The sequence below is a fragment of the Sturnira hondurensis genome, unplaced genomic scaffold, assembly GCF_014824575.4.
Source record: "Sturnira hondurensis isolate 20B ecotype Veracruz unplaced genomic scaffold, ASM1482457v3 Scaffold0021143, whole genome shotgun sequence".
NCBI classification, from domain to species: domain Eukaryota; kingdom Metazoa; phylum Chordata; class Mammalia; order Chiroptera; family Phyllostomidae; genus Sturnira; species Sturnira hondurensis.
Window position 1 is genome coordinate 9,892,584 of NW_028093774.1, and position 16,053 is coordinate 9,908,636.

At 38.0% G+C, this 16,053-nt stretch overlaps 1 protein-coding gene across 7 annotated transcripts in view; it reads left to right on the plus strand.

Moving 5' to 3' along the window:
* EML5 (EMAP like 5) overlaps positions 1 to 16,053 on the plus strand; it is a 125,868-nt gene that overhangs the window by 2,626 nt on the left and 107,189 nt on the right. For all 7 annotated transcript variants that reach the window (XR_005064362.1, XM_037031603.1, XM_037031604.1 and 4 more), the window contains exons 2-3: positions 7,996 to 8,155; positions 15,337 to 15,435. Coding sequence is in view for 6 of the 7 variants with exons in the window: in XM_037031603.1 (XP_036887498.1) it covers positions 7,996 to 8,155; positions 15,337 to 15,435 (259 nt within the window). In the remaining variant the exon portion in view is untranslated. The remainder of the gene's footprint in view (positions 1 to 7,995; positions 8,156 to 15,336; positions 15,436 to 16,053) is intronic.

Here is a 16,053-nt window from a genome sequence, read left to right on the forward strand (position 1 = left end):
GGATTTATCCTTAAAATAATTTATGACAACAAACACTTTCCTAAAAATTTGCAATGGAATAGTAAAATCTGAATCATGTGGCACAAATGTAATACATCTAGTATTGCTATAAATGGTGCCACATGACTTACCATTTCCTCCATGTTGCTTGTTGTTTTTACTGTGTATCTCTATTCTTCTCTAGTAATTTAGTCTTTAGTTGTATTTATGTCAGTACTGATTTATATAGAAATTCGTTTCACTGTCAGAAATAATACAGGACTTTTATTGACACTTTTTCTTGTTTTTGCAGGGTGTGGGGGGAGTAGGTTTACAGTTGTTCATATAGAAAATAGTACAAGAATTTAATCTGTTTCATGTACCCACAACTGTAAACCTACTTTTGCGCCACCCTCTATTCTGTTGCAAGTTGTAATGATGAAATTCTTTAGTTTTCAGCATTTATTACAGGTTTAAGACCAGGTTATAAGATATGCTAGACCACTGATTTTAGTGTAAGATGCACATTTATAGGTTGGTCTGTATTTTGAAACTTTTGCCAGTTGTTTTCCCAAAGGATGTGACAGCTTTTAACATTTATTTATGTATTTTTTAGATACTGCCCATCAACACATTTTTGACAAGTTCCTTTTTTCAGATTTTATTTGTTTATTTTCAGAAAGAGGGCAAGGGAGGGGAAAAAGAAAGGGATAAAAACCTCTCTGAGGGAGATGTCTAGGAGAGAAAGAAACATCCAGTGGTTGCCCCTTGCACACCCCCCAACTGAGGACTTGGCCTGCAGCTAAGTCATGTGCCCCAATGGTGAATTTAACCAGTGACTTTTCAGTTCACAAACTGATGCTCAATCCACTGAGCCACACCAGCCAAGTCAGAAAAGTTTCTTCTTGAAGTAGTGATTATTATTGAGTTTTGAAATCATTTATCACCAGTGAAGACCATTGATAGAATATAGTTGGTTTTCTTCGGTGAGTGAACCTTTACATTGAACTGCCTGAGCCCATTGTTTATGTATTTTGTAAGTATGGAATTTGAAGTTGTTTTTTCTAAATGTGGTGAAAGTGTCTCACAAGTAGTGATGAGCTTAAATGACATAATGCATCTGAAATACTTTGTAAAGTATGTTATATGGTTGCAGGTTATAATAATATTATTATTATTCAATAATAATATTGCTTCAATATTATTATTGAAGCAATAATAATATTCATTGCTTCATTAGGTTGTCTAAAAAGTTTGGTTTTTTCAATAAGCTGGCTCTATTAGCTCTAAAGACTTAGTTGTCTTTAACTTCATTCAAAACAGTTTCGTTAAATTGTATTGTAACAGCTGTCTTATCAGTGTGCATTTAAAAAGTTTACCAAACAGGTGAATTTTTGTGTAGCCACTTAAATATTGAAGATGGAAGGAAATATGCAACATTTTTGGCCTGTTACGCTTTATTATTTCAAGAAAGGTAAAAATGCAACTGAAATGCAAAAAAAGATTTGTGCAGGGTATGGAGAAAGTGCCGTGACTGATCAAACATGTCAAAAGTGGTTTGCAAAGCTTCATGCTGGACATTTTTCACTGGACAGTGCTCCACGGTTGGGTAGACCAGTTGAAGTTGATAGCAATCGAATAGAGATGTTAATTGAGAACTGTCAACGTTCTACTATGCAGGAGACTGCTGACATGCTCAAAATATCCAAATCAATGAAGTTATTCGTGAAAATTAAAAATGACTTTATTCTACAGAAAAAAACCATACAGACTCTTTGGCCAACACAATAGATATGACTTTTTTATTTTAGACAAAATGAAAGGTGTAGCTCTTTTCTTCAGTTGTGGTAGATGATATTCTTAAGAAAGAAAACTGATGTGTCTATATAGTATATATTTACATATACTGTATGAGAGGGGACCCCAAAAGACCCCAGAATTATCTTCTGGAGGACAGACCCCTTGTAGTACAGGCCTCCCCAGCTAGGTGAGCGTTCTAGGAACCACTCTGTATCAGTGAACCCACTGGCATTGTGAGAGGCTGTGTTCGGCCTCTGTGAAATTTTTTTTGAAGACTTTGAGCACATTTGCTCATTTCATGATGGATTATTTATAAGTACACCTGTCCACACTGTGCTGAGTGTTCAGCAGTTTTCAACCTAAAAGGGCATGCGCCCTGTGCCCACCCTCCCTATTCACCTGTCTCTCTCTGAGTGATGTTTTCCCCCTTGGATGAAAAAAGTCCTCAAAGGGAAAAGTTTTGCTGATGTGGAAGAGGTGAAACAAAAACAGCAGAAAGCACTAGAAGGCATCAAAATTGGTGATGGAAAAATGGAAGTGGAAAAATGTCTTGATAGATATATTGCATCAAATGGAGAGTACTTTGAAGGTGACTGAAATTTAAACATGTAAGAATACACAATTTTTTATAAATAAATTCCATTTTTTGATCCCTCGTATATATAGTATATATATATATATATATATATATACTATGTAGATAATTTATATATAAATATAAGGTTTACATTGTTTATCTCCCCACAGTAGATAAAGTTCCATGACGATTGGGAATTTCATGTTTGGTTCACGGCTGCATCTCTAGTGCTAAGAATAGTTCCTGGCAAATAATAGGTAATTGATAAATATTTGATGAAAGAATAAATAAACCAAGAAATGCCTGTTTCTACACTAACATGTGTCCCAGACACCACTTAAAAAGCATATTAAGAAGGTGGAGTGATATGGCAAATGATAATGAATCAAAAGAGATGAGAACAGAGAATTGACCACTGGATATGGCAGATGTGGAGGTCATCAGTGAACTTGACAAGGGCTGCTATGGAGAACTAAAATAGAGCCAAGACTGGGGAAAAAAGCTAAAGATAGTACAGACAACTCTTTCAAGTACTCTCTTTTAGCAAGAGGCCACTGCATCTGATGGTACCTCTTCCTGGGATTCTATACCTTCACTCATTTGTTCTGATGACTATTCCTCTATGTTTTTCTTAAAGACCCAGATGAGGTATTAGATTCAGTAGGAACCATCACTGTGAACTGTTATGTCTCCATGTTGTACATGTGATATGGTATATCACAGGTACACTAGTGCTATCACTAGTACACATGGTATTCTAACTGATTCTTTACTTGACCAATTGTGTCTTTAAACTCTGAATACTTTAAGGCAGGGGTCCTTGCACAAAGCAGATGCTCAATAAGTATTTCTTTGATGAGTGAAAAGGCTTTGAAAGAACAGTAAGTTCCTAATAGCTTCTAAGAATTTAGTATATCATATTATTCTTAATTACTGCAAAGTATTATTTTATTATCTATTCAACATGAAACATAAAAATAATGAAGGAAAATAGTTATGATAATACAAATCTAAATATTTGTTTTTTCCATAATTAAATAATAAATATACGTTTAATGTACATTTATAACAGTGTGAACTGTTCTAGATAATTCCTACCTTTTCCTGAAACCATCTGTTAATTTTATCCCTTAAACTATGCAGTATTTCAAAAACAAATAGTGATAAATATTTTTATATGCAGACACAAAATGAAATCTCACAGAATAGAATTACATAGTCTGTGAAAGTTACGCTCATCTAATTCTAGTTACTTAGACACAGGGATATTTTACTAAGTCTGAATATATTCTCTTACTTTTGAAGTACAGCTCCTAGGTGGTAAACAATGCTTAAGGAAATTCTGGTACTGGGGTAGAGGGAAGGGTTTACATATGTTTCTCAAACTGTTCAGGTTAAGGATTCTAGGAATGCATGCTGGAATACGAACTGGCAGTGTGCTTCCCGAATAGACTCATCTGGGGCATTTAAAAAAAAAAAAAGATTTCTGGGCTCTAGGCATGGAAGATTCTGACTTAGTGAAGCTGAGGAAATGCCTAGAATTGGCAAAAGATCCTTAAATGATTTTGGTTATCAGCCAGGTTTGGGAAATACTGACCATATATCTGGAAACATTGAGGAGATAAGTAGGTTTACATTAATCCCTGCCTGACTCAAAGAAGTTGCTACCCTGAACCCATATAAACACATAATATATTGACTCACCATGGAAACTTACATTCTGCATTGTTTTTCCAGCTAAACTTTTGACTTGTGTTGAATAAATGAAGTTTGCACACCATAAATACAGAGCTGTTGAAAACCACTCTTTACCCGATTATGGTGAGGCCCGATCAATTTTCTTTCTTGAGAACACAACCTGTCTGCCACAATTGAAGAAAAGATCTCTTGCACCATGTGTAATTAAGGGCTAAGAAAAAAGGCAGGAGAGTGAGAGAGAGACTGTTGGGAAGAGCTTAGCCAGGTGTTTGGATGGGGAGGCCAGGAAGGCCTCACTCTGCAGAATGAAGGTAACACTACTAAAGGTACCACTTTAGCAGAGACTTGGAGGTGAGGGGGTGTGCTGTGTGAATATCTCAGGGAAGGATATTTCAGACCAGGGGGCTGTGAAGTGCAAAAGCCCTGAAGTGGAATGCGTAGTGTGTTTGAGGAACCGTTGAAAGTTAGTGTGGTTGGAGTGTAGTGAGTTTGGGTGAAAGTAGTAAGAGTGGTGTGGGGGCAAAGTGTCAGACCTTGTAGGCTCTTGAGAAGATTTTAGCCTTCTTATCTGTGTGAGGTTGGAAGTTATTGGAACAATTTAATCAAATTAGCGATGTCATTTGATGTAACGTTTTATTTAACAAGGTCACTCTGGCTCCCCTGCTGAGAACAAACTAAGGGAGGGGGCAGGGTGGAGGCAGAGACGGTTTAGGAGACTGGTGCAATGACCCCGTCCAGACATATGGGTGGTGCGGACCAGAGTGGTAACGGTGGGAGTGGTGAGAAAGGCTCAGACGAATTTTGAAGACAGAGGTGGCATTATTTACTGGTGGGTCAGATAAGAATTGCGACAGAAAAGAAAGGTCAGTGATCATCACTGTTTTTGGCCCAAACAGCGGAGAGAATGGAGTTGCCAGTGACTGAGTTGGGAAAGACTGTGGGAAGAGCAAGTCTGCTGTGTGGGGGAGGTGAGGTCCTGAGCGCTGTTTTGGAAGTGCTCCGTTTGAGGCGCTAGTGGACAGACACGTGGAGCTGCAGATTACGCTGTCGAAGATAGGTGTCTGTAAGGCAGGGAAGCAGTCTGAGCTGGTATAAATTTGGGTGTTATCAGCTTATAAATAGTTTTTAAAGCCCTGAGTCTGGATGAGATTACTGAGGCAGTGTAGGTAAAGGATCAAAAAGTGAGTTGCCGTGATGCCAACATTTGAATATGGAGGAGACAAAAAAGAATGGACTAGATGTGGCAGGAGGAGCAGGAGGAGGAAAACAGGAGTGTGGGGTCTTGGAAGTTAGTGAAAATAGTATTTCAGGGAGAAGGAAGTGATCAGCTGTACTAAGTGAAGAATGTTTCATCTTAGTGGAGATGTCAGCTGTGTTGCGATAACTGTATGTACTGATTACAAGACAGGCCAGGAGACGGTGTGCTCAGGTAATCAGGTGAACAGGGGGAGCAGAAAGATGTCATCAAAATGAGTCGTGTTATTGTTAGTATACAAAACTGACCTAGTTTAAGATTTGACCCAGCGGCTTCTAGCTTGCGTGGTTATTTGAAAAATTACACATGGCTGGCGGATCTAGAGCCTTGCTGCGTGAATGTGTGGTCCTTGGACGAGCAGCCTCAGCCGTCACCTGGCAGCTCCTTAGAAATGCAGCCCTCCAACCCCACTCAGACCCGCTAAACTAGACTCTGAATTTTAACATTCTCAGGTGATTTGTAAACATGTTAAAGTTTGAAAAGCACACTCTATCTAGATCACTGCTTTTCAAAGTGTGATTCTTTAATCAGCATCATTAGCGTCACCTGAAAACTTGTTAGAAATGCAAATTCTCAGTTCACCCCAAGTCTGATCAGAAACTCTGGGTGTGGGGCCCAATAATCAATTTTAATCACCTCCAGGTGATAACGGTGTATTATAAAGTTTGAAAACTGCCGCCTAGATTTCTGATCCTCAACTCTGGCTGCATTTTAGAGTTACTTGTAGAGTTAAAAACCAAGCAAAGATAATAAAACCACCAATGGCTGAGTCTCATCCCTACAAATTTGATCTAATTTGTTTAAGGTGGGTCTCAGGTATAGATTCTTTGTTGTTGTTTCCTTCTATTTTTAATTTTTAAGCTTTCCAGATGACTCTGATACGCAGCCAGGGTTGAGAAACACTGCTCTAGATACTGTAATAGTCCATGGTTAGCTGGTGAGCTAGGAAGTCAACCTTAAAAAACTCAGGGCTTAGACAAATTTATTCATTTACTATTATGCATACATATTGGGTTGGCCAAAAAGTCCATTTAGTTTTTTCCATAAAATAAAAGACACATTTCTCATTTTCACCAATAACTTTATTGATTTGGATATTTTGAGTATGTCTCAAATAGCAGGAGCCAATAGTGTTGGGGGGGGGCTATCTCCTACTATTGGCCTCTAGGGAGTAGAGGCAAGGGGTGCTGCTAAACATCTTCCAATGCATAAGACAGCCCCACAGCAAAGAATTATTTGGCCAGAATATCAGTAGTACCAAGAAACTTTGCAAACCACTTTTTTAAAAAATGTCCTCCAGGGAGAATTTTTTAAAGGATTTTATTTATTTATCTTTAGAGGGGAAGGGAAGGAGAGAGGGAGAGAAATATCGATGTATGGTTGCCTCTCATGAATCCTCTTGCTGGGAACTGGCCTGCAACCAAGGCATGTGCCCTGACTGGGAATCAAACCGCGATTCTCTGGTTTGCAAGCCCGAGCTCAATCCACTGAGCTACGCCAGCCAGGGCTGCAAACCACTTTTGACACACTTGATCTGTCACAACACCTCCATGCACTACATGAATCTTTTTTGTGTTTCAGTTGCATTTTAACCTTTCTTGAAATAATAAAACAATTCACTGAAAATGTTGCATATCTTCTTCAATCTTCAGTATAAAATGGCTGCATAAAAATTCACCAATTTTGCTAAGTTTTAAGAAAATGCACGCTGACACGACAGCTGTTGCAACAGCTGTTGCAATAGAATCTAACACAATGTTTTGAATGAAGTTAAAGAAAACTAAGTACTACGAGAGCCAGGGTACAGAAAAAAACTGAACAAACTTTTTGGCCAACCCAATCTAACAATGTGGGTACTTTGCTAAGTGTTGGAACCCCTTTAAAAACTTTGGTCATTGTCCTGGCTGGTGTGGTTCAGTTGGAGCATCGTCCTGTAACAGAAAGGTTGTAGGTTTGATTCCTGGTCATGGCACATACCAAGGTTGTAGGTTTAATCCCCAGTCCCGGCAGGTATGATCCGTGGTCTGAGTGCAAGGGAGGCAACCAGTCGATATTTCTCTCTCACACCAATGTTTTGCTCTTTCTTTTGTAGAAATCTACTTGTAGAAAAATGTATCAAGGAGAAATTTATATTCATTCCTTGCCTTCTGTTGATGTACATGAATTCTTACTATTACGTCTTTGTCTTGTTTTTAAAGACTCATAGATTATTTTTTATGAATTATGAGTGAACTTTCTGTTTGTTAAAATGTGATTTGTACTTTAAGGTTGATACTAATGTGGGAGTGATACTAAATACTATTTTTGGACACTAAGATTTGGTCTAACTTTATCCACTAAAAGAGTGAAATAGGAAAGAGGGCTTGAAAACAAATGAACACCAAGTGAGAAAATGGAATGTGGTAGGGTTGCCACTGATCTGTTGCTGTGGTTCAGCTGATCCTTGTGCTAACCCCTTTGTCGCAGAAGTTTAACACACACTATATCATATTACAGGGATTATGAAGTCTGTCGTTGACTGGCACATAGATTATTGAAGTAGTAACTATTAGCATGGATTTCTATAGCAGTTATTTTAAATCAAAATTATTTTAAATGGATAAAGTCTCATTTACACACTGGTATATGTTATATATACAAAGTACTCCAGAAGCTCTAGGAGTGATTTTAAGTATTTGTTTTGCAGCCTTGCGTTGCATCCTGAACGAGTGCTGGTAGCAACAGGACAAGTTGGGAAAGAGCCTTATATCTGTGTTTGGGACTCGTACACTGTACAGACCGTGTCAGTTCTGAAGGACGTTCATACCCATGGTGTAGCTTGCCTAGCGTTTGACTTAGATGGACAGGTATGTGATCATTTTTTAAACTGTGTTTTAAGTACTGCAAGAAATTATTATAAATCTGTAAGTATTAAATCAGAAAACAGTTGTTGAAAATATTTGTTTAAGTAGGGAGGTGGGTAGATGGGATGAGTGATTGTTGTATTTGAGAAAAAATTAGAACAATAAGGGGCTTTTTAAATTTTATTAAGAACTTTTCAACTGAATAACTTATTACCATGAAAGCCAGAGATTCTGATTCAGTGGACTATTACTTGGTTGTTTTAGAAAATTTTCGAGGTTGTGTATATTGTCAAGACAAATGGAAGACATCTTAGGAAAATTAAGTTTCTCTAAGTAGTAAAGAGTAAGTACTCTTCTCTAATTGCATACATTTTAATTTTTAGTTAAAGTTTTCTATTAAATTACAATTTTTACTGGGAAGAATGAGGCAGTTCCTATATGAACTATTTTTATACAAAATCAAAGTTCAAAAAAAAGGATATGATTATCATTCCACTAACTTTACTGCTAATCAACTCCCAAATTATTATTTAATTTTAGTCTGATTTCTTAAAAATTAGACAAGGCAAGGGCTTTTTTTTTCCCTGGTGCCTTAATGGACTTTGTTATACCTAAGACATATTTAAGAAGTTGGATTTTGCAGATGTGGTTAATGTATAGTCTTTAAAGTTTTGATGTTAAAATTAGACTTTAAAAATTATTTTCACTTTTAGGAAAAATTTCAGTTATATGCATTTCAGTTCATAAAATTTAATTTCACAGGCCTAGATTTAACAGGAACAGATTATATTGTGTTCTCGTCCCTTAAAGATGGTAGCCATAGATGTTTTATTCATAACTCTGAGGAATGGCTCCTTTGAGTAGCAGAGATACATGTGACTTTCTGATCAGAGTCTGGTAAGGGATCTGTGGAGACTCAACCAGAACCTCTCATTTGGGGAAAAATGTGCTCTTGGTTTAATATTGCAGGTAGCAGTGATTAGCAGTTATACAACCTCAGCTGGTGTGCATTTTTGCTGTTGTTTTTCAAATCCCTTAATGTCCTCATATCAGAATTTTATTTTCTTTTTTAAAGAGAAGAGAATCATATTCTACCTACTTTAGAGGAGATTTTATTTTATGAAACAGAACTACTGAGTTTTTAAAAATCACTTAGGAAAGGTGTTATGAAGTCCAAGATGTTTTAACTGTATATACTTTAAATATAGATGCTTTCTTCTTAATTTTAAAACTGCATTTTCTACATGTAATATACTGTATTGCTGAGGAATGTCTCTTATATGTTCATGGAGAAATTATGCCCATACCTTTTCTTAGTTGAAAGCCTTTAATTTCACTTATTTTAAGCAACTTATAAGACAAGTCTTGGGTACATATATTTTATTGTCACAGATCTTCATGGGAACATGTTACTTAAAAATGTAAACTTACAAAAAAAACAAAATAGCTGAAAGTTATTGAGCACATACTAATATAAGGCATTATGCTGAGCCTACATTATCTCATTTAACCCTCACAACCCTGTGAAATAGATACTGCTGTTATCTCTATTTTACAGGTAAAGAAACTGAGACTTAGAGAGGCTAAATAATTTGCCCCAGGTTACACGGCTAGTAAATGGAACCAGTGCAGGAGCCCCCGTCAGTCATGCTCCAAAAGCTCAGGTTTTTAACCTCAATGCTCAACTGCACCCCGAACGTGGAATTTAGGAAGTCGTTATTTATATTTCAAAAGGATTTGTCCGTCTTAAACACAGTGGAAGCTTGTAAGGAACACTGCCAGTTGAAGATTAAGTTAAGAAGAGCACCTTTGAAACTATGTTAATGAATAAATGCTTTAGTTTAAAATATTTTTAGAACACAACTGTCCACTAATATCTATAAACTATGAAATACCAACTAGAGAGTACTGTATAGTTTTTGCATTTTGTATTGTAATTGAAACTCTGAATGACCCACTGAGATTCATCCAATGAATGAGTTTCCCCGTTGGTAGTAATGCTGGATGTTCTTTTCCTCAGAGGTTCTTCTGAATGGATTGAATGTCCATGTTAAAACTGGAAGGAGGTCTGCCTCATTGAGAATTATTAGGGCCTAAAAAGGCTGTTTGTGTAAATCCACATAAAACAGGGACTAAAAGTTTATAGTAAATGGGGGAAGAATATGAGGAAGGGGAATCAGACTGGTACTTTATCTTGAAAATATAACCATAATTTAAAATGATAAAAGGATACCTTTCATATTTAACAAAATCTGAGTTATAGTTACAACTTTGATAATTCATGGAGTGGACCAAGAATAAAGTATTAATATTTTAACCTAATTTGTCAGCTGTGTGCTGGTACAAAATAAAATGCTTTGGTTTACCATTTACTTTTGGCGTGTGATTATGAAGGGGGTCATTTTTACAAAAATATTAGATGAGTTTACTGATTTTTTCCAAGGGCCTTTCTGTAATCTCTTGATATCTAGACATATCTCAATTGCCTATAGCATTATTTTTGAGAGTTTTTAACTGTTCTTCTAGATCCTAACTTCCAATGGCTTTCTGTGTGATTTGACTGATACTTACTCCATTAAGTTCTGTATCTTATGTAAAATTAGTGATTTTTACTTTGTAGCACTGTAGCAATTAGTTCTTTTTTTAACAAAAGATTTTATTTATTTATTTTTAGAAAGTGGGGAAATGGAGAGAAACATCAGTGTGTGGTTGCCTCTCACGTTCCCCCCTCCAGGCAGTGTGGCCTGCAACCCAGGCCTGTGCCCTCCCTGGCAATCAAACCTGAGAACCCTTGGTTTGCAGGCTGTCACTCAATCCACTGAGCCACACCAGCCAGGGCTAACAATTTGTTCTTAAAATAAACACTGAGATCACAAAGGCCCTCGAACTAGAATCATTTTGAAGCTTAATTGTCCATTGTTTGAAAATGTTTTACAGTTACAGGAACAAATGGGGTGTGTCTAGTTGTGGCCATTGGAATATTTTTCTTTCTTTTTTTAAAGATTTTATTTATTTATCTTTAGAGAGGAAGGGAAGGAGAGAAGTATCAATGTATGGTTGCCTCTTGTGAGTCCCCTGCTGGGAACTGGCCTGCAACCCAGGCATGCACCCTGCCCTGAGTGGGAATCGAACTGTGATCATGTGGTTTGCAGGCCTGCACTCAATCCACTGAGCCACACAAGCCAGGGCTGAAATATTTTTCTTATTTGATTATTTAGTATGCTAGAACTTTTTACTAAATACTTCCAATTCAGTTAATAGACACAACCAAGATTTTGTTCGGGAATAGGATCAGGGAGGAATTTGGGGAGCTGGATAGAGGGGTTTTTTTTTCATTCAGTTTTTTTTCCCCCTCTCTCACTGTACTTCTTAGTTATCTATAAAGGAGCCTTTCCTTCTGTCCGCTTCTTAAGCGGCAGCGTTCTGTGGGAGTCTGTGAGCTGCCTTCTCTTCTCACTGCACTTCCTCTCTCTAGGGGCTGATCTGGATGCACGGCTTTAACTCCCACAGCAGTTACAGTGGCCCCGGCTTCCCCTCAACTCCGCAGACCCTCCTCGAATGCCATGTAGAGATACCATACATTGCACATTTGAAACGGAATTCTCTCTTTATTCCAACTCTATTTTTAAAAATAACCTCTTTCCTCTGGCTTCTGGCCTACCTTTGCCGCCTGTCTCCTGCCACTTCCCAGGTGGCACCCCTTCCCTCAGCTGCACTGAGCCAGTGGCTCTTCCCTGAGAGCACCACGATACGTCTAATCTTGGTGTCTTTTGGCTTGGAATGCACTTTCTCTTACTTTTCTACCCACCTATCTCTTAACTTCGTCTTCCAGGATACAGTTCAAGCACTACTTTTACTGGAAGACTTTCTTAATTCTCTTCCTCACCTGCATAGGTTGGGTTAAATGTGGGAACAAGTGATAAAGTGATAAAAAGCTGGGAGAGGAGGTAGTATTTGCTTGGTGGTTTCTCGCTTTTCCTTTCTGCTGTTGTATAACTTACGCTTAGGGAGGTTGATTTTGGCGGTGACAGCATTTATCATGGCTACAGAGGAAGTGCTCCCTCTTCTGTTTAGTCACTACTGTATGGAGCTAGGTGCTTTGAGGCTCTGTTGAGACACAGGGAGTTTTAAACCTTTTGGCCAGTTGCGGTTTGCTGTGTGTGACTGATGAGCTGAGCCAGAGAGAAGAGGCATTGGTGGAAAGCACAGAGCCCCTCTGTTGCTCACTTTATAGTTGTCTTGTGAGATTTTAATCTGTACACAGTTTGCTGTAGCAGGAGGTAGAGATCTTTGGTTTAGTTAGGTGTTTGCTGATACCCTCTAGTTCTCAAAAATGAAAGACCTCAGGAGAAGCAGATTGTCTCATCTTGTTCCCTTGAGCTTTGTAGTAGTGTGATTTGCTGAAGAACCATAATAAACTATTCTGCCTTTTTATGTGAGCCATTCATTCTGCCCATTTGTGGGTTTAAATAGTAACTGGACTTTGCAGAAACTGTTTCTAACTGGGTGTTAGATGGCATTTCTTGTGGGACAGGGAGATTATGGTCATGGTGACCTATGAGGGCGATGATAGCAAACACTTTTGTAACAGCTGTAGTTCCGGCACTCTCCTAGCTTCTTAATAATATACAGGACGGGGCAAAAGTAGGTTTGCAGTTGTTCCTATGGAAAGTATACAATGATGAATAAATAATAATATAAAAATAAACTCTGTTTTGTGTACTCATAACTATAAACCCACTTTTGCTCCATCCTGTATGTATGTTAATTTTCATATTAATCTTACGAGGTACTTATATTATCCCAACTTAATAGGTAAGGAAATTAAGGTACAGAGAGGCTAAATAATTGGCCAAAGTCATCCAGTTATTGAGTAGTGGGGCTGGTGTTCAGATCCTGGCAGTCAGGTACCAGGATCTGTGCTCTACCAGAGATTAGTGCACTTTCTGTAGCAGGTCGGATAGTAAGTAGTGTGAGCTTTGTGGGCCATATGGTCTCAGTGACAGCTACTGAGCTCGGCCCTGTAGTGTGAAAGCAGTCATAGACAGCTTGTAAAAGAGTGTGTGGTGTGTTCCAATTTGGCCCGAGAGCCAGAGTTTGCCACCCCTGCTTGGAAACCAGTGCTTTTCAAAGTATGTGTTGTGGGTTGGTCCTTGCAGTTTCTTCTTTAATCCTTCAGTTACTTATAAGTGTTTGTATTATTAATTTCCAAGTATTTGGAGGATTTTCTGCACAACTTCATATTAGTCTGATTTTTTGTTTTCATCAGAAACTAATATTAAGTGGGGATAATAAAAGTACCTCGTAGGGTAATAACTTCATGTTATTCTGATTTCTGTTTTTGAAAATACAGAAAATACTTTTTATTTTCATTTTTAAAAATCTGTTTAGGCTTATTTTGTACTGCAAAGTTTTGTGATCTTGAGAATCATGTGCACTTGGAAAGGGTATGGAAAAATACATATTCTTCTGTTTCCTTTCTCTCCTTTTGTTTATTGTACTGTTGTCATTAATTTTATTTCTGCGTATTTTTGTAAATCCCATAATGTGTTATTTTTTCCTAGAAGAGTTAGTTTTAAAAGCAAACTATTAAAAAATAATCTATTTACTACTTGGGTGCTCTTCATTCATGAGTAAATGAATCCACTTCCTGTTAGGAATGTCTGAAGACATTTGTGTCCTATATTTTGTGCATTTTCTGGTTGTTTATGCCGGGGGCAGTAGTTCGGACCCTGACACTCATTCGTAGCCAGGGGTTCATTTCTCCTGTTTCTGAGCCCTCTCTTGCTTTCTTTTTTTTTTATTATTATTATATTTTATTTATTTATCTTTACAGGGGGAGGGAAGGAGAGAGGAAGAGAAACATTAATGTATGGTTGCTTCTTGTGCATCCCCTGCTGGGAACTGGCCCCTGCTGGGAACTGGCCTGCAACCCAGGCATGTGCCCTGACTGGGAATCGAACCGCGATCGTCTGGTTCGCAGGCCCGCGCTCAGTGCACTGAGCTACACCAGCCAGGGCCCCTCTCTTGCTTTCCATCATACTGGATCCTCTCCTCACCTCTTTCTTTACCACCCTCCAGTCGCCTATTTAACTCTCCCACTGAGTTTTTAATTCCATTTCCTTTTTCATGTTTGGAAATTACCTTTGCTTCTTCAAATCTGCTCGACTTCTTGTCGTCTCCTGTTTGCTTATGTGAGGGTATTTTGAAGTCCTACACTTATTTTATATCATGTGATGATCCCAATGCCAGATGTTTTACAGGACTGATTTTGCTGTCTGTCATGAGTCTGATTCTCACTCGGGTCCCTTGTTTTCTGTGGTTACTGAGCAGGGGTGTTTGTTTATTTTTTTTTATTTTTGCTGCCTTTAGGAATTCTTTGAGGATGGAAACTTTAGTCCTCTGCATAGGATTTGTATTTGCCTATGCACCATTGTGGAGGATGCTTGAAGATTCTGCAGTCCTTAGGACCACTCTGAATGAAAGTGTTTCCACTTGAGGGATTCGCGATCAATGTGGATTTAGGCCGTAGAGCCGCAGTGTGAAAGCTGCTTGTGGCTGCAGATTTTCGGGGTCGATTTTCTCCCCTCTGTGCATTGCCACCCTCTTTTAGAAAGGGTGGTCTCTTGTTTTCCCCTCTCTGAGGAGTTCACTGCTTTAGTTAGAGATGTACAGTTCATATCCCTACCTCCGGCATGTTCCAAACTTTATCTCCTACTCCTGTTCAGCCTGCAGAGCAAAATCAGGCTTTACCAGGGTTTAGCCAGTACCTTTAGAGTAAAGTGGATTAGAAGCTGTCTTTCTGCTCAAAATTCCCATAGGAAACCACTTTGTTTTTGTTCAGATTTCTTAATTTTTGACAGCAAAGCAGTGCATTTAAAAGATGTTTTTATGTTTTATCTAATATTTTCAGGGTTTGACAGGAGAGATGTTGAAGGCATTTGTCAGTCTTACTGTTAGACATGGAAGCTGTTCTTCTGTTTCTTACTGGGATTACCCATTGGTGCAAATATTAGCAAGATGAAATATATTCAGCCTTTCTTTATGAGGTCTATAAAATATGACTGTGTAAGTTCTGTTGTTTATAATGCCCATGGGTAGAATTTGTTTGCCATTTATAATTTGGTTCCTTGTTTATTTGTTTTCCTGTTTATTCTCTTCTGGACTTCTTGGACATAAATCAGCGCTTGGTTTCAGTTGGACTCGATTCAAAAAATGCAGTTTGTATTTGGGATTGGAAAAGGGGAAAACTGTTGTCTATGGCTCCTGGTCACACGGATAGAGTAAGTATTCCCCTGTGGGGCTTCTAATGGGCATAGGATGGGAAAGGGCCAGAGGGTGTCAGGGGGGTTTCTCTTTCTGTGTTCTGTTATTGACAAATGGTTCATATGTAACTAAACATGTAAAGTACAATTGTAATTGGAATACATATGTATCGTGGATTCAATAGATATAGTGTTGTTAGTATAAAACTTATCTCAATTACTTCAGCAAAAATGATGAATTTTATGTAAGTGAAACCTCAATTTAAAAATCGAATGGTTCATGCCTAGGGTCTGTTCAGTTTGGTTCACCACCAATTTGTTACATATGTATCATAGTTAAGGTGAAAAAGATAGTTTGTGTGTGAATTTAAAGTTATCTATTAGATTAATATTTTTAGGAACCCAACATTTTTACTTTTGAAACCTTTAAATACATTCCAACTTGTTTAAAATTAATGTAAAGAAAATGTTGTAGTGAGCTTTTAAATTAAATCTTATACTACTTTTTATAAACATACATCAAAACTTTGTCATAGACTCTTAGAACTGTCTGAGCTTTTTGTGTGTTGTGAGGCTCAACCAGCACAGGAGGTGGAGGCATCGAGTCTGCAGGGAGTGAGTCTGTGGGAGTCGCAT